Genomic DNA, 19,696 nt, shown 5'->3' with positions numbered 1-19,696 from the left:
AAAATTATTCAACAAACTTGGCTTTAATTCAAATTTACGATAAAATAACAAACGCCATAGCTAACAAAGAGCATGTCATTGGTATATTTTGTGACCTCAGTAAGGCGTTCGATACACTTAATCATAATATTTTACTTTCAAAACTTAATTATTATGGTATACGAGGTCAATCACTCCTTTGGTTTAAAGATTATTTAATAAATCGAAAACAATATGTCACATTTAATGGCAACGATTCTAGTTCACTTTCAGTTCAATGTGGTGTCCCTCAAGGCTCCATTCTAGGCCCGCTTTTATTTTTATTATATGTCAATGATATTATCAACACATCTTCTATTTTATCATTTGTATTATTTGCTGACGACACAAATATCTTTTTTTCTCATAAAAATATAACTTCCCTAAACAACATATTAAATCTTGAATTGATTAAAGTTTCACAGTGGTTTAAAGCAAACGAACTATCCTTGAACTCAAAAAAGACCCACTTCATCCATTTTAAACATTCTCATATTACCGATACTCCAATTCACTTACAGATTGACGGTACACCATTAGAGCGGAAGACTCACTCTAGATTTTTAGGCGTCATCATAGATCAAGCTTTGTCTTGGAATGAACATCTGCACCATATCATCATATGTATCTCGAGAAATATTGGAATAATTTCCAAGTTGAAATTTATTTTACCTCATAAAACTTTACTTCTATTGTATAATTCGTTAATACTCCCGTATATAACATATTGTAACGTTGTTTGGGCTAATTGTGGTTCCACAAAACTTACTTCTATTTCTAAATTACAAAAAAGAGCAATTCGCATTTGTACAGGATCGCATTATTTGGCTCACACCGATCCTTTATTTTTTAAACAAAAGACATTAAAAATTGCCGACTTATATACTATTCAAATAGCTATAATTATGTTTAAATATATTAACAATCTGCTCCCTTCGTCTTTTGATAACATGTTTAAATTTAATAGTTCTGTCCATACTTACCCAACGCGCATATCCGGAAACTTTCATCTCTCTAACCCCAGACTGTTAATTGCCTCTAAATCAATTCGACATCATGGTCCAGACATTTGGAATGATCTTCCAAACAATATTAAAACTTGTTCTACCATATACTCATTAAAAGCCACTCTAAAGAAAACTATCATTCAATCTTATCAACCCCTCGCTCCAAATTAAAACATTCACTCAAATATCCACATTCGCTATTTAACATTCTGATTTTACTCAACTGCTATACAGCACCTGCACCTGCAATGCACCCACTTGACCAGTAAATATCAATCTAAGTCACGAATCTTTTTATGAGGCCGCCATCAATTCAAGCCTTACCGCTCACGATGGTGGTCTCCTGCGTTCATTTATTACATTATATATATATGTTTACATTTATAAAAGATTAATTTATACTCACACTCTTATTTGTATTTATCATGTAATATGACTACATTGTTTATATTGTGAATTATTTTGTATATTGTAATTGTAAATATTTTTGTATTGTGTTTTTGAACGCAGAAATAAATGCAAGCAAACAAACAAACCAACTTTCATCATCATTCCATTTCTGTTTCAACTTTCAAAATAAAGTACAAAGCACATACATGTATATATCATCAAAGTCACACACCATAAAGGTCAAGTCCACCTCAGAAAAATGTTGATTTGAATCAATAGAGAAAAATCAGACAAGCATAATGGTGAAAATTTCATCAAAATCGGATGTAAAATAAGAAAGTTATATTTTAAAGTTTCGCTTATTTTTCACAAAATAGTTATATGCACAATTTAGTTACATGCAAATGAGAGAATCGATGATGTCCCTCACTCACTATTTCTTTTGTTTTTTATTGTTTGAATTATACAATATTTCAATTTTTACAGATTTGACAATAGAGACCAACTTGACTGAAACATAAAATGTTAAACAATAGTAATTCCACATGTTCAGGGCGAAATAAAACTTTGTTTCACATGACAATGAGGAGAAAATTAGAATATTTCATATAATAAAATACAAAAGAAATAGTGAGTGAGTGATGTCATCAGTTCCCTCATTTGCATACCGACCAGGATGTGAATTTAACTATTTTGTGAAATTAAGCAAAACTTAAAAATGTCATAACTTTCTTATTTTACATCTGATTTTGATGAAATTTTCAGTGTTGTGCTTGTTGGATTTTTCTCTTTTTATTCAAATCCACTTTTTGTTTGGGTGTACATGTCCTTTAAATAAACTTCACTGCTCTTAACATCAAAGGCAATTGACCTTGATCAAATAAATGGGAAAAAGGATTAACTGACCTGTGACAGATCCCAACCTGGCGGCAAGTAGCTGTAACACTAAACCCATCACTGTACACCACATTAATACCCATAGTAGCTAGGGCGAAAAAGGAGAAGAAAAAATAATATAATCTTAGAGTCTGAATACTGCTTTAGCTTTCTGTTTCCTTTGCTTGATTTTGCTCTTGATTAATTCTTGCAGTTTGCTCTGAAGATTGTAAAAAATGTTTAAAATGACAGATTACTGGAGATTATCTGACATTTCGTTCTTATAAAATTGTAGAAACTGTTCAATTATTTCATCCATGGATTCTTTGTGAATTTCAAATTTCAAAATTTTGTCTCTGGAGCCAATTTGATGTTTTCTTTTTCTTTTGTAAAAAGGGCCTTTTGAACAATTATATTACAGATTTCAGGAAACTACATAAGTAGTTTTACATGATAAAATAGTTATCAACTTGGTCAGGATCCTAACAAAAGTAGATTTTCAAGTAAAATAAAAAAAATCCGCTAAAATATTCATATTTTCTATCATTCACACAATAACACATTTAAGAGATTTATCGCCAAAGTGTATGTCCAATCCAGTTCATAACTATGTAATGTAGCTATTAATTGGAACACTGACATTAACTTCTGGGGGATTTAACCACTAATTCCATATTTTAAGTGAGAGGCTTTAGATATACATACATGTATGTCTTTTCTCTGTGCTATTTTTTGGTCTATACTTTGTAAATTGGCACATGAAAACGAAGCTTTTGAAGCAGTTATGTGAATGTGATTTTACTATCCAAGACTTGATGATGGAAATTTATCTTTCAATGATTGTAACATGGTAATCTCAAAACAGAACCAAGATTTATTCCAATTATCAATGCATGAATATTTCTTGAACAATCCCTAGAAATAGTGCAAATACAACACTAAAGGTCTCCCATTTTGAATAATTAAAATCACTTTTAACAACAATTAACTTAAGGTTTAAGTCCTATAAAAATAGTATTTGGGATTTTTACTACAACTTTACTTGAAATGTTTGAATCATAGGAAAGGAATTGTGTATTTCTGGGTATTCTTAGCTAGTCTGTCATTACCAATACCATGCTAAAACATCCAGTAGAATGAAATATCAACCAACTAATAGATCATAAATTATCATGGCTTGAAATAAGTTAAGTTAAAAGAGTGCAGGAGAGAAAAAAAACAGCAATTCACTTGACCTTTGTTCAGAACAATTACTGCATTAATTAAATGGTGTTGATTTAGATCCATTTACTGTCACAAATTGTTTGCTTTTTTAAATGAGATCCATTTGAGTTTAGATGTTGGGCTAAATAGCAGAGTTAATGAGGCATACAAATAATTTTGTACAAATGACGAACAAGGAAACATTTAACTTGGGGAAAATCAAAACAGTGAAAAAAATCTAAGCAAAAGCGATATTCAGATTATATTAGAAACCAGATAAATTCTTGACTGCGTACAGTCCAGATTTATGCCTCCCATATTGTCAAGTCTGAATTGTAACTTCTAAAATGTTAAACCTTGACTAAAAATGACCTGTCAAATTGTTCTCCAGTTGCAATAACATGCCATTTTTATATACACAATAACATCTGTGACCTTTGACCTTGTGAGCCCCGTTATATTATCTCCACTCTAGTATCTATACATATCCACACACCTCAGTGATCACAAGTATACGACATTTCAATATAATGACATTGACTGCTGTGGCATTTAACTTTTGACCTTGGTACCCCTAAATCAAATTCATTGTCATTCTTATATGCGTACTTGGAACAAGTTGAAAGATGATCCCTCAAATATTTCTTCAGTAAATACGAGAGTGATAATGGGATGGACAGACATATGGATGATCCCAAAAACATTTGGGTCATTCTAATAAATGTAGCAATCTTTAAAGTGGACAAAAGATTTTAGCAATATTTATTAGAGACACCAAAAAATACATCATGCTTTTCACTTAAATTTTAACAAGTACATTCACCAACCCATTCAGGCAAGGTGAATGCCCATTTACATTTCCACCCCCTTTTGAAAATCAGTAAAGAAATTTCAAATCAAACATAATAATATTATGGTTCATGTGCAATAATTATGATGATTATTTGTCTCTGTATTGTGAGCATTCTATGTCTTTATCAATTTCAAAATAAACTGATCATACAAAAAGGCACAGTGCTTTAATATGAGTTTCATGTTTGCATTATCTTCCTTATTACCGGTACCTAAATATTTTACAGTGATCACATGAGCACCAGGGATCACATCATGACATTTATCAGGTGATCAGTGAATGAATTACCTTGTATTCAGCTACAGCACCTGACTGAAGATCCGACTCTATGTTTCCTGGATCAAGGTAGGCTATGCTCATCAGGAAACCTGGACCGGTGAAAACCCACAATTTCCTCAAACTAAAGCTGGTCTACAAGACATAACAGGAAGTAAAATAATGGCTCTACAAATGACATTGTCTCATTTTAGTATAAATGCTTCCTCTGATGGCATAATGACATATAATTACACTTTAATTATAAGAACACTGCCCAACAGTATACTAGGGCAAGAAAAGTCTAGGAAATTGTTAAGCTATTGCTTAAGCTTTATGTTACTAGTACAACTTACTTTTTACACAAAAATATAATATTACTTTGTCTCTCTTTGAAGCACAACATGAAACACCAACAAAATATTCATTAAGATAACTAAATACTCCCAGAATAAGGTCCTATGAATAAATATTTACAATTAATTTTAACTTTGAAAATGTAGGTTGCTATAGAATTACAATTATATATACAGTGCGTATCAAAAAAAAAGTTTACACTTAGAAAAAATCCTGTAAAATTTTATATTTGTAATATCCTGAAGATTTTTTCACTCTTTAACATTGGTACAGATCCATTTAAGCAAATGACGATATAACTGTCGAAAAATATTCCCGCTTGAGTGAGCACCACTTACTTTTTGAAAAGTTAGTGAAAAATGATTTGCGCAGAGCTTTGAAATATTTATGCAAATAAAAGTAAACCTTAATCATGAAGAACACGTGGAATTTAGCTAGTAAAATTGATTTGAAGACATCTTTTACCTTTTTTAACTTGTTTCCTTGCCCAAAACACTTCGAAGAGTGCATTGCGCCCCACCACACTCCCCCACACACCGAGGCCATCGTGACGATATTTGCTTTACACTGAGCTGTGATTTACATAAAGTGGCTTAGGCTTGATTTTCATTTTGTTAATCATTGTCAAGCTTGGGAAAAGTGTGGAGAAACAAGTATTAAATGAAAAATAAAATGTAAACCTACTTTAAATGACAAAAACTTAGTCAAAAAATGCTGGAGATGTCTGATATAAACTTCTGTTCAGATTCAGTTATGTCCTGAGATCCAGCTGGCACAAAAAAGGTAAAGGTTGTGCTTACTAAGTGTTGAAATTTCAATTTGGGTGGCAAAATTGTTACAAAATGCTTGAATGTATCCGTTTTATTTCTATTGACTAAAAGTGCAAGGGTAATGTATGAGAAATGTTTCGCAGGGTAAGTTTGATTTCGCCCTTTCCCCTTAACACAGCGTGAAAAAGAGCATTTCTGCGCAAACAGATTTCTGCGAGCTTTACAAAAATGAACAGTGCTCACTCAAGTGTGACATTCTGTCAAAACTTTTACTTTCATTGGATAGATGAGACCCAAACCCAAGATTATATGTGAAAAAAATACCCACATGTTGTATATTTTTTGATTCCCAGGGCTTTTTCAAAGTGTAAACTTTTTTTTGATACGCACTGTATATTGTTATATCGCTTACAATATACAGGACCCTAGTTAATTAAAAAGAGGGAAAAATTCTTGAGATCAGAAATCTGTATTAAAGATCAGTTAATTAATACACCATACAGAAAATTTCTGTGTGAAGTTCAAAAATTATAAATATGACAGTTTTATGTCATTTCTATGCTACCCATACTATTATGATACAACAATTTTAAGAAACTGTTCATATGAGTAGTAGCTATCATTTCTTGAATTTAGACAATTCAAGTTAAAATATGTTGGTGATTTCAAGAATTGACCAAAAAGTTTTAGACAATAAAATAATACTTGGTTCTTTTATACATCATATCATGACCTACATATATTTAAAATCTCTTGGCACTTTCAAAGGTAGAGTACTTGGATATTACTACCCAGGTGGGTGTTTCATAAAGCCGTTAGTAAGATACGAATGACTTTACGCACGACTGGTGATCCTTTCTTGTGCTATCTGATATCCTCCTCATATGACCCAAGAACAGGTTCCAGTCGTGCGTAAAGTCGATCGTAACTTTACGAACAGCTTTATGAAACACCCACCTGGCCTGGCTTCAGCCTGACAAGCCATTACACTGCACAAGCATTTCAAAGAATAAAATCCTGCCATCTACACATTCACCTCACCTGAGTTGAGTGCAGCACATGTTGTGTCTCATTAAAGTACCTTACATAAAGGAATTACTTAAATTAAAGAATGATCAAGAATTTAAATTGGGACTTACTGCTCCACTATCAGGTATTTGAACTGCACCAGGAGTCATCTCGAATCCAGGATCACTTTCCTTTACTGTAGGTGTACTATGGTTCTCAGAGGATCCATTTCGAGGATCCTTCATGATAGCATCACATGACTCCTCTCCAGTATCATCCATTGGTCCAGGGTAGTCTTGAAGCTGATTACCTTCAATGGGTGATGCTCCTCTGTCAAGTACTGTCATTTATATTTGGTTCAACAATAACCTAGAATGAGGAATGTGTGAATTGTTATCACAGGTCTCACACTCTCAAGCCTTAAATTCTTAAGATTTCTAGGGCAAGGCCATTTTTCAAAAGGGCAAATTATGGGAAAAATTAAACAGGGTACAAAAATATCAAATTTGCAAGGCCAGTGAAAGGGGGCATTGAGGCAAATCAATAGGGCATCAGCGACCATTGCAGGGTAGGAATTAATTATTTTTTTTAGGGGCTACTTTTTTTTTTTTACATTGGGGCTACCACTGAATATCTTGGGGCTATTTTCTAATTCATGGGGCTACTTTTTTATTGCATATCAGCAATTACCTTTTGACATTCCGAGACTCACTGTGACGCCTAAAAGCTCAGAACATTTTTAACTGTAATTACTGTAGGCTACAGGCCTTGCAATAAACAACAGTGATCCCACCAGAGCAGTGGCGTACCTAGGATTTTGACAAAATGTGACAAGCAAAAAAGAAAAAGGTCTTCAACCACAAATATAGGATTTCGTACTAGAAAACAAATTGACAAGCAAAAAAAAAAAAAAAAGTGCATGGGTTGTGACTCGTCAGGGGGGGCAGACTGCCCCCCCGCCCCCTCCCCCCCCCCCGCAGGACGTAGGTACGCTAGTGCACCAGAGTCGCCTTCAGCTTCACACACTTCAGATTTGAGCCAATCGAGGCCCCAAGACTTTATTGTCGATTGTCTCTGTACAGAACTGTTTCTTTTTCTATTTCTTTTTTGGCTTATCCTTCTCAACAGTAACTCGATTTGGAGAGGCTTCTGGCGCTGGCTCTGGCCGTTTGGCAGAGCCAGGTTGAACTCGAATTAGAAACTTATCCATCTCGCACTACGACTCGACAATAATCAGCGCTGTAACAATCACCAGCTGATCGCATACAATTCTGTGCATGCCTAGTACACATAATATACCGTACGATGCACGTGGTCTCAGTACCAGCTGTGCAGTCTAATCATGCACGCGTACATGTACATAAGCCATGCGGCAAGTGCGTCAACAATTCTAAAACCCTGTGCTAAAACTATGCGTACTCCGCATCCCATATTGCATTGCGCGTTTATTTACAATCGCAAAGCTTCCGGTGTTACGGAAGGTTCGGATATTGCATCGACCGTTCAACTTAAAGCTTGCAAGGGCGATATAAAAGATGCGCTTGCTCCGCGGAGAACGTAATTATGTGAAGTATTTTTTACATTGTCGATGGTATTTTATTGGGGCGATTCTGAAATAGTCGCCCCAAAGCATTGGGTTTTGAGTATTTTTAGGGGCGATTTGGGCTGTCATGGGGGCAAAATCGCCCGTCGCCCCCGTATATTCCGACCATTGTGTTGAATGGATAAGGAGTACACCTACTGTACATTCATAGGCCCATATGCAAGTTCTTGTTTTTCTGCTTTAACATGGTGAAATTGAAATTTGCAGATGGTCTTTTTAGGTAAATGGCATCACACTATTTTATTTTTAGCTTTAGAACTTGTATGCAAATTTCCAGTAGTCATTTGATGGTCCAGCTTGTGAGCTCTTGTATATCTCAGTGATTTTTTACTTAGAAATACGAGAGCTCACAAAGTGTTGGCATCCTGGGATAGTAGATTTAAAGCTTGATCATTCGTCATGTTTCTATTGCAGCTTGGGTGCCTATGATTGGTTGGAACTTATGTTGAATATAAATCAAAGTCCAGTAGGCAGTTCTTTGTAACGTATTCACAACAGACATTTATTAGGCTAGCTGCAACGACACAATCACTGCTACGTCATATCGACGACAGCCATATAGCTTTCTCAGTACAAGTGGTCACGTGTAATAACATAGTATAGTCTACGCTTGCAGACCTTTATCAGTTATCACCACAATGATGAATGTGCCAGACAATCATACCATGTTACACAAATCCTTGCCCATTTATTAATTTTTCAACAAAAAATGAATCTTTCAGTTTTTACCCCCTAAAATAACCTTACCCCATTTTTTGCTACACCCCAGGCCATCAAAACAATTGCCCTTTTTTCGACCGAAGGCTATTTTTTTTTAATAGCAATAGTGGAGGGTGCATATAAATGACATAAATGATATGGAACTCTTTCCGAGGATTATTTTGATGTATATGACAAATTAAGAGCTTTCTAAACTCCTGGGGGAGGGGGGGGGGCACTCACACATATTGGTGGTACGGGGACGTGCCGCTTTGATGACCCCTATTCTCAGACCTGATTTTCAGTTCTCTAGATACTTTGAATGACAAAAGTTCCGTTCAGAAGCTGCCCAGCCCTGCTCGCAAGACCCTCGTTACGGAACATCTCAGTTCCCTTGCCCTGCCAAAATTGACCAGCCCGAGCACTGCAAGCGAGAGATGCATGCACGGCTTCAGAACACCCTTCGCCAGCAGCTAGGTCACCGTCGCACCGCTAGTGCCCATAATACATGCACAGCGCTAGCGTACGTGCACCGTACCGCAATCCCGTTCCGTAGACCATGTTTTTCACACCGCCCAGTTACCAGTATTTAATTCCTAAGAGTAAGACCCCGTATCCCTACCCTTGTGGTCAGTTCCCCCATTTCAGGATTTCATGAGGCACACCCCCATCAAAAAATAATTTGAATACCCCCCCCCCCCGGTCTAAACTATTATTCTCCTACCTAACCTTGCACACAAATATGTGTGAAAACTGCGGTAGGGTCACTCACACAAGCATGCGAGGGTCTACCTGGGAATTTAGTTCCTGTGCAATTTGAATATCTGTACTGTAGGCCCTATCCCAGAATTGTGTGATATCCCCATCGGAAATAAGTGCTGCGTGTGCATAAACACTGAGTATGCCCATGGGACGGAATTGATAGTGAAACTGAATCAAGTGGCCTCCTACTTCAAGCGATTAGATGTTCGTGCAGGCTCCACTTCACTACCACTAGCCACTCATTCAATGAACAAGGTTATAACCTTGTTCTCAGTTATATCTCCATGTGTGGCAAAATAAGGATGGCAATGTTTGGCTTATTTTCTATTTTTCTTTGGGACAAATGCTTGATTTTTTTACACTGACAGTTTTCATTACACCTATTCGTCATACAACTTGGCCCTTAAGTAAATTTGATTCTTTAAATTATTTTTTTCTTAATTAAAAAAAGAGATAAAAAATGAAAATTTTCTTGCCATATTATTTTCCACCAATAGAGGGCGTACACAAAAATATGCCCAAAATTCAAGTTTTTGAGCGCTCTAGTGAATTCAAAAATTATTCCCAAATCACTAATGAAAAATAAATTGCAATTGTACGGAAATTAGTAATTTTGGTCACAAAAGTGATATTTTAATCATTTTTTTAAGTGTGTGCTCTGTACAGCATTGGCATGCCATAGTCCAACCTGTAGATTCCCCACAGGCAGGGTGGTTGCAGTGAACAAGTGCCGCTAGCCGGTACTTAGCGGTAGTGAAGTGGAGTGGAGCCTGCACGAACATCGCTTGAGAAGTTGAGGTACGGTACCGTGCCCTCCGTCATGTCCGTCCTCGCTCCCGTCATGTTCATACAAAAATTCAGACAAATTTGAGGTAAACTGGTGACAAAATATCATATTATGCATTCTAACATTGAATAATAAAGCTGGTAAAGGTATTACTTACTTCCAGTGCATTACTTGGGCTTCTTATCCTCTAAAACTAAAAGTCAACTCCGGGAGTCAACTCTCCGACTTGGTCGCACGGCTTGTTCGGCTCTAGCTCTGGGGCCGATTGCACGAAAGGGTCTTTCCAAGGACCGTCTTTCGTGTCGCCCATCTTTTATGATACGCCATGTGAACGCATTTCAAATAAATTATCTGCAAATATATTTTATTTGTCCGTTAAAATAAACAAAATATTTGTTTATAAAATGATGTGATATCTCATGAAATTGTATAAAATTTGATTTAAAAGCAAGCTTACGAATTTTATTTGTTTATCATAAATTTCAGAAACACCCCGCTTATAGCGCATCATAAAAGATGGGCGACACGAAAGACGGTCCTTGGAAAGACCCTCTCGTGCAATCGGCCCCTGATTCTTCTCGGAACAATTCACGACTCACGTGACGCCGTGACACACACATGATGATACGGCTGAACAATATTGCGCAATACAGGGGGGGGGGGGGTGGGCCGGGGTGGAAACAGTGGGGTGAGCTGCCAATTCAACCGTCGTTTATAGTTTAAAGGGATGGTCCGGGCTGAAAATGTTTATATCTTAATATGTAGAGTAGAATTCACTGAGCAAATTGCCGAAATTTTCATCAAAATCGGATCACAAATAATAAAGTTATTGAAGATGAAAGTTTTTAGGCTTTAGCAATATCTTTTTGTGAAAACAGTCGTCATGAATATTCATTAGATGGGCTGATGATGTCACATCCCCACTTTCCGTTTTTTTATGTTATCATTATTTCATACTTATGGCTTCCAGTTCGCCAACGAATATCTTTCAAGATTTTGTTAATCGTATACAAGGCAATAAGTGGCCAACTGAAGCCCCCAGTTATATTTCTGAGCTTTTACAAAGAAAAGTTCACAGACACTCTCACAACCTGCGCAGCTCTCATGATAATTTGCTCCTTCATATCCCCACTCATAATACAAAGATAACTTTGGGAGATCGTGCTTTTGCCTGTGCAGCCCCATTTCATACTTGTGGCTTCCAGTTCGCCAACGAATATCTTTCAAGATTTTGTTAATCGTATACAAGGCAATAAGTGGCCAAGCCCCCAGTTATATTTCTGAGCTTTTACAAAGAAAAGTTCACAGACACTCTCACAACCTGCGCAGCTCTCATGATAATTTGCTCCTTCATATCCCCATCACTCATAATACAAAGATAACTTTGGGAGATCGTGCTTTTGCCTGTGCAGCCCCAAAATTATGGAATGCTTTGCCGTATGTAATAAGATCCCGTCCATCAGTAGAAAGTTCAAACTTAAACAAAAAACCTATCTGTTCAAATAATTCCCATACATTTCTTTACCCCCTTTTCTAATTTGTTCTCAAGCATCTCACCAGCTCCTAATTACAGCGCAGTAGAATATATGCACATAGTTTCTGCGCTATATAAATCAGTATATATTATATTATTATTTTTGTGTGAATAATATGTCTCCCTTATAATGAAATAAGTTTCAGCAATAAATATCGAATGCACTAATTAAATCAGTTATCAATCCAATTTTTTAGGTCTTGGAGGAAAAAATTTGAATAAACCTAATTTCATGTAATAAAATACAAAAGAACAAGTGGGGATGTGACATCATCAGCCCATGCATGAATATTCATGACGACTATTTTCACAAAATATTGCTAAATTTTAAAATTCAAGAACTTAGTTATTTGTTATCCGATTTTGATTAAATTTTCGGCATTTTGCTCAATGAATTCTAAGCTATAAATACTTTCAGCCTGGACCATCCCTTTAATAGACCCCACCGGTTCCATTGCACTTATGATGGTAAGGTAATTTCCATCCAGTATTTATAGAGACACTGATCCCCCCCCCCCCGCTGGTCACTTGCTCACTAGTCACTATGCCCAGTGGCGTACCTAGGATTTTCCACAGGGGGGGGAAAACCGTCCGCCAAAAAAATTGACAAGCAAAAAAAAAAAAAAAAAAAAAAAAAAGGTCTTCGATCACAAATAAAGGATTTCGTTCCAGAAAAAATTTGACAAGCAAAAAAAAAAAAAAAAAAGGTCTTCGATCACAAATAAAGGATTTCGTTCCAGAAAAAATTTGACAAGCTGGTCACTTGCTCACTAGTCACTATGCCCAGTGGCGTACCTAGGATTTTCCACAGGGGGGGGGGGAAACCGTCCGCCAAAAAAATTGACAAGCAAAAAAAAAAAAAAAAGGTCTTTGATCACAAATAAAGGATTTCGTTCCAGAAAAAATTGGACAAGCAAAAAAAAAAAAAAAAGGTCTTCAAGCTCGTCAGGGGGGCATTAGAGGTCTTAAAGCTCGTTAGGGGGGGGCAAAAAAGGTTTTTCAAGCCCGTCAGGGGGGGCAAAGATACGTTTTTGTATGGGTTGTGACTCGTCAGGGGGGGCAGAGTGCCCCCCCTGCCCCCCCCCCCCCGTAGGTACGCTAGTGACTATGCCTATGATTAATTCTCAGCAGATTTGAGTAGGCCTACAACATGCAAATGATGAAAATCATCGTGATGAAATCCAAATAACGGGGCCAATACATTGATATCATGGGGCTACTCCGGATCCATGATGATACTCAATCAAAAATTACATTCACATACCAATAGACGCCCCCTTTTGGTTTACTGAAAGAAGTCAAATTTCTGTACTGCTCGAAGACAATCAGGAAGAGCTATTCACTGTCAGTCATTAGAATCCCCCATCCTGTCGAAAGAGCGGTTACACTTCGTAATTCCGAAGGTTCGTTATTCCGAAGGTTCTTTATTCCGAAGGTTCGTAATTCCGAAACACGTAAATTGCCTATACCTCGATGTTCGTTAATCCGAAAACATAAAAGGGTTCGTTAATCCGAACATTTGTGGCGTTATTCCGAAGGTTCGTTACTCCGAAGGATCGATAATCCGAAAACGAAATAAGGTTCGATGTTCCGAAGGTTCGTTAATCCGAAAACGAAATAAGGTTCGTTGTTCCGAAGGTTCGTTAATTCGAAAACGAAATAAGGTTCGTTAGTCCGAAAACGAATTAAGCTTCGTTAATCATTACGTTTTCGGACTAACGAACCTTCGGAATTACGAACCTCATTTCGTTTTCGGATTAACGAACCTTCGGAATTACGAACCTCATTTCGTTTTCGGACTAACGAACCTTCAGAATTACGAACCTCATTTCATTTTCGGATTAACGAACCTTCGGAATTACGAGCCTTCGGAATTACGAACCTTCGGAAATACGAACCTTCGGAATAACCGAACCTTCGGAATAACGAAGCTTCGGAATTACGAATGTATGCGGAAAGGGTTGGGTATATGATATTTCATGATCAAAAAAAAAAAAAATCCACACATACAATGCTTATTGCGCTATTGACAGAATAGTCCTATAATCCTTTATATTTGTATTGAGGTCTAAATGCAGCTAGAATACAAGTCATTTGTGGTGAGAGGAGCTGGGATCGAGGAGCTGAGGGTATTTAACTGAAACGTTGGTACATATCGAATGGACTCTAATATATAGCCATAAGCATACTCAGTGGAAGACAAAATTCGATTCAATCAAAGCGCATAGAACTGTCACCAAGTAAAAAGGTGTCACTTTTTATGCTATGATTATTATGATGCTTTTGTACCAAAAATACAACGTACTCATTTACTATATTTTTTGTAACATGTTTTGTTTGAAATTGAACATGTATAATGAGAACCTTTCCTTTTCTCCTTTAATTAATTAATCAATATTATTGTTATATTGATTTATAATGAGTTAATTTATTTATGTGCTCATGTATTAATGTATTTATTCATTTATTTACTTGTTTATTTATCTATTGTTTTATATATTTCATTACTATTCCAGGGGCGGATCCAGCCTTCGCCAATAGGGGGGGGGGGGGGCCGGAATTTTTTTCACCCACATTTTCCCCGATCGGCCGCTCGAAGTTAATTTTTGTTTGTTTCTTTGAAGGGGGAATATATATATATATATATATATATATACATTGGCGGGGGAGCAGAGGATTATCTTTTGTGTTTGGGGGGGGGGGGGGGGGGCGCAACAATAGACGTCCCCCCCAAACACAAAAGATAATCCTCTGCTCCGCCGCCAATGTATATATATATATATAATATCATAAGCCTTATTTAAAAAGTGCGAGCTTTTTGTTTATTTTATGTATTTTTGTTTTAAAATTCAAACATTTTAGGCAATGTTTATGATCATAAACGAGATGTGTATCCAACTAAATAATTGCTGCGAGCGCGAAGCGCGAGCAGAAATTTTTAATATACGTTTTCATCTGATAAAAAAGGATCTGTTACCGGCAACTTGTTAGCCATGAAGACGTTGCATATTTCAACTATCAAATAAAGCGAAGCGCGAGCTGAAAATTTTGACATTTTTACCTGAAGAATGAAAAAGGATAAGTATATAACTAAATAATTGATGCGTGCGCGAGCTGAAAAATTCGAGATTCAAACCTAAAAATTGGACACTCTATTCATATTTTGTAAATCATGAAAATGATGAGTAATTGGAAATCGGCTTTCTACATTAATAATGTGAGCGCAAAGCGCGAGCACATATTGTTTTATTTATTTTTGATATACGCTTTGATCTGATCAAAAAAGGATCTGTTAACGGCTGCTTGTTAGCCATAATGACGTTACATATTTCAACTACCAAATAATGCGAGCGCGAAGCTGGAAATTTTGACATTTCTACCTCAAGAATGGAAATTCTAAGCACTTTTTGTAATCGTGAAAAGAATAAGTATATAACTAAACAATTGATGCGAACGCGAAGCGCGAGCGGAAAAATTCTGGACACTCTATTCATGATTTGTAAATCATGAAAATGAGTAATTGGAAATTTTCCTACATTAATAATGCGAGCGCAAAGCGCGAGCAGACAATTTTTTATATTGTGATCTGAAACTGGATAATGATTTAAATAGAGAACAAGCTGCGTATCTAAATAAACGCGTGTTTCAGATTTCGACCTAGAACATGTAGATTTAGGGTAATTTAAATACATTTCTTATCATGAAAATCAATAAAGCGAGCGCAAAGCGCGAGCTAAAAATATATGATATTCCGCTCTAAAAAGGGTCAATTTAAGCTCTGTTTTTTAAGCACTTTGTGGGAAAATTGTGAGGCGGATATGGATCACAGTTAAAAAAAGCTGATAAGTTTCAATATTATTACTTTGAGTTTTGACATAGGACCGGGACATTATGCATGTCATCATATGAAAATGATGACTATCTTCCTATTTCTCTTCCTAAGCATGAGAGCGCGAAATCTCTTAATATTATGGCCTGAAAACTGGACATTTAAAGCATTTTTGTAATTATGAATAAGATGCATGAGTTGATATATTTCAACAATCATTGCTAGCGGAAATCGCGAGCCGAAATTTTTGATAAACTGTGATCAAATGGGGATTTTAAGTAGTTTGTTTTAGAATTAATATTGAGATAGACATAACCCACCAATCAAAATGCGAGCATGCAGCGCTAGCTTATACGTTTTGACAATCTGACCTGAAAAGGGATATTTTGATAACTTTATGGAATACAGGAAAATAATAGGTACCTGACAAAATCAAATTTTGCGAGCGCGCAGCGCAAGCAGAAAAGGTTAATATTCAGACCATAAAACAAAAAAAAATACAGAACACTTTTTAAAAATCAATTTGTAAATCAAACAAAATAATGAAAGTAATTTTCGAGCTGAAATATGTTTTGTATATTGACTTCAAGATTTCATATTTAAGCTCCATATTGAGCAAGATATATAAATCACCTAAAAGGCGACGCGAGCGCGAAGCGCGAGCAAACATTTTATATCCCGGCATGAAAGATTTTGTATTATTACTTTCCAAGTCTTCCCTTTATCTTATTCACTCGTCTTCCTCCTTTTATGTTTCCCTTTCTTTTTTTCTCCTCTCTTTTCCCTTTTTCGTCTCTTTTTTTCTTTCTTTCCCTTTTTTTTGCTCCGCCAATAGGGGGGGGGGGGGGGGGGGGCCCGGGCCCCTCGGCCCCCTGGATCCGCCTATGCTATTCTATCTATTTATTTCTTTATGAAATATTTATTCGGTGGGGGGGGGGGGTGGTAATCTCTTCGCCAGTGATTTGCAGACGGGTCTACATAGAACATGTAGAAGGCCCTCTATTTCGTATAACGCACTCAGATAGTGTAGACTTTTTCCCGCGAAATTATCTGGTAAATTAAAATGATGCGTGCATTTATGTGGTTTACTGACAATTTTTCATCATCACACTTATTTTCAAGACACATAAATTTGTTACTTTTTTTTTCAAATTGAAAGGGGCAAATAATTATATAAAAATATGTTATTATAATTTGTAATTTTTATTCCGCTATACCAATGAAAAGAAATAAACTGGTTTTGACAATTAGTTAATGTCACGTAAATCTTGAGAATATGGTCAAATACCACTTATTCTATCAGGGGTGTATAATCTAAAATCCAGTTCCCTGTAGAGTCGTAAAGCACTGCAGCTCCAATCCTGCTAATTATACTATGTACTGCACTGGTGATCTAGTCACTTTAATCTTCTTTGGCAACAATTCCAACTTTTCTCTCTTTATAATGAGTGGTGAATGGAACATTAACACTTTTTGCCTTTTCCCCCTGTCACTTTGAAGCCATATTGATTTTTTTATGTGTCATGAGAGAAGGATTGGTGGAGTTACTTTGGATTGATAACATTTGTTTTAGTTGGGAGGTCACGTGCAAGCCCCTTAAAAATTGCCAGCTTCGGTTCAGGATGGGGGGGGGGGGGGGGGGTAGCATTTGTAGGGCTCACCTTTCGAGGGTGGAGGGGCATTTTTATGAATATTTTAACGAAACTGATCAGAGACTGAACACAACATGAGCAAATCCACATATCCCACTTGTTGTTTTTAAATTAAGTATAAGGTTCGCAGGTTTGGCAATTTTTGTGATTTTTTTTTTTTTTTTTGGGGGGGGGGCTCGATCAAGAATTTTTCATTTTTTTCAATTCAAATGAACATTTATTTACTTCCATTTCACACATTACTAAATTTTTGTAAACATGAATTCATACAAAATTCAAAAACCTTCCTCATGGGTCACGACTGATTCACAGTTGATGTTCTTCCATAATTTTGTGGGTGGGTTTTGTGGGTCGAAACTTCCTCTGGGGTAATGATGCAAAGACCCTCTCCGCCTCTTCTTTACCATAGTTAAACATTAAATTGCGAAGACCTTCAACTGGACAAATATTTTTCAACGCCGTTTGTGCCAAAATGCAACAAAAGAGCCATCTCATTACTATAAAAGCTTATTCGACGAATATCGTGGGTATCACGCGAGGTGCCTCCGGGGGATGAATCCTTACGAAAATATTTATCTCCACATTCCAAAACGAATTCCCGCCTTTCTTGTTTAATTTTCTGTGTCATTATCGATGGGATATCGCATTAGTGCCATGATGATACTAATTTGGCCCTTGTAAGAGTTCTTTCAGAAAACTTAATTGAACATTGTTTTACCAGAATTTCCATTAATTGTTGTATAAAAACTTATTTTGTCGGATGGGATAGAGTTCGAGACTCTCTATATACCTTTTATTCTAATCACCTTTTTCTTCTCGAGTATTCTTGAACACCTTATACACCCAGTGTTAGCATACTTAGAACACAGTGTGTTTTATTAATGATTATACACAATAATCAACATATTTGAGCATTATCAGCTCACAAATATATAAAAACAAACTATATTGTCGATTGCAGTCTACGATTCTGTATCATCAGTGTTTTGGTATCTCCATGATGATTATCAACATTAGCATTCATCATGGAGATAACAAACCCTCATGACACTCATCTGGACTGAAAGCGCATCTCTGAGGAATGGAATATTTTTACCGCCTTACATTCATTCTTGCATTTAATATCAATTTGTGCACTGCCCGAACCTCGAATTTATTTTTTTTAACTGGAAGATAAAAAGGCACTAAGAACCTTGCCACCCAACTTGTCACATAAGTCGTATAAAATAGGTTGGTTGTTAAGACTTTCAGCGCAGCGGATAGTGACAGAATCCGTCGATAAAATTTTCTTTGCGATTTTAAGAATTAAATCAGTATTGGGTTTCCTAAAGGCATACGATTTTTTACAAATATAAAACTTTGCATAACGATTCTTCTTAACAGCCAGAATTGTGATAGGCCTATTGGTCTCTATACTCTATGCCTGTCTGTATGCCTATCGACCTCTTAACCAATGGAAATTAAAATGATTGAAATTCTGATCAATGTCTCCCAAGTACATATTCCAGTTGTTCGTAAAATAATGCGTAACTTTACGAACAGCCTTATGAAAGCATATCTATTCTAGTTCATTACCACATTACTGTTGTCGATAATACTAGTAGATGCATTTTCGATTTGAATTGAAAATTTACTTTGGTCTTGACCCCCCCCCCCCCATAAAAATAAATGCGTATTCTGGATTTGTGTGAGGGTGTGTCTGTGACTAAAAAAAAACAGGTATGGGTAGTGCTGAAAATTGTAGGATATTTTCTTTGGAGCTTTTTGCTATGGAATTCCTTAAAATTGTTTTAAAAAAAGATAATAGCGTCCAACTTCTTTTTAAAAAGAAAAATAACAACATTACGTTTAGATGGTGTTAATGTCCTAAAAATTAAAGTAAAATTCGAACTTTCACTGTGAATCAACGGATGGACGGGCTTTAAAGGTCAATACACAAGCAAGAAAATGCGCCAATTGCAAGGGTTACCTGTTATGAATGTAATAAAAACACTTAAAGTCACATTCTTATTTTTGTTTTATTAGTTAAATAGTCTTTATTCAATCAGATAGGAGGCAACTGCGGAGGGGAGGGGTGTAATATAAAACTCGCA

General features: G+C 36.2%; 1 protein-coding gene across 1 annotated transcript; it reads right to left on the bottom strand.

Annotated features, from left to right (window-relative positions):
* Nucleotides 1–833: 833 nt before the first annotated feature.
* On the bottom strand, nucleotides 834–10,850 carry LOC135153608 (natural resistance-associated macrophage protein 1-like). The gene is made up of 4 exons (XM_064097099.1): nucleotides 10,746–10,850; nucleotides 6,869–7,106; nucleotides 4,636–4,758; nucleotides 834–2,400 (listed from the first exon to the last, which is right to left on the bottom strand). The coding sequence occupies exons 2-4, from the start codon at nucleotides 7,082–7,084 to the stop codon at nucleotides 2,272–2,274; spliced, it is 468 nt and encodes a 155-aa protein (XP_063953169.1). The 5' UTR covers nucleotides 7,085–7,106; nucleotides 10,746–10,850; the 3' UTR covers nucleotides 834–2,271.
* Nucleotides 10,851–19,696: the final 8,846 nt, after the last annotated feature.

This window comes from Lytechinus pictus, chromosome 3, assembly GCF_037042905.1.
Source record: "Lytechinus pictus isolate F3 Inbred chromosome 3, Lp3.0, whole genome shotgun sequence".
In the NCBI taxonomy this organism is placed as follows: Eukaryota; Metazoa; Echinodermata; class Echinoidea; order Temnopleuroida; family Toxopneustidae; genus Lytechinus; species Lytechinus pictus.
The sequence above is the reverse complement of the archived record's forward strand: the minus strand, read 5'-3'. Positions and strand labels throughout refer to the sequence as shown.

Coding starts and splice junctions, on each gene's coding strand:
- LOC135153608 (XM_064097099.1), bottom strand. CDS start 7,084: ATGACAGTACTTGACAGAGGAGCATCACCCATTGAAGGTAATCAGCTT. Junction 4,759..6,868: donor AAATACCTGATAGTGGAGCA/GTAAGTCCCAAT, acceptor TATGTCTTGTAG/ACCAGCTTTAGTTTGAGGAA. Junction 2,401..4,635: donor GTGCTGTAGCTGAATACAAG/GTAATTCATTCA, acceptor TTTTCGCCCTAG/CTACTATGGGTATTAATGTG.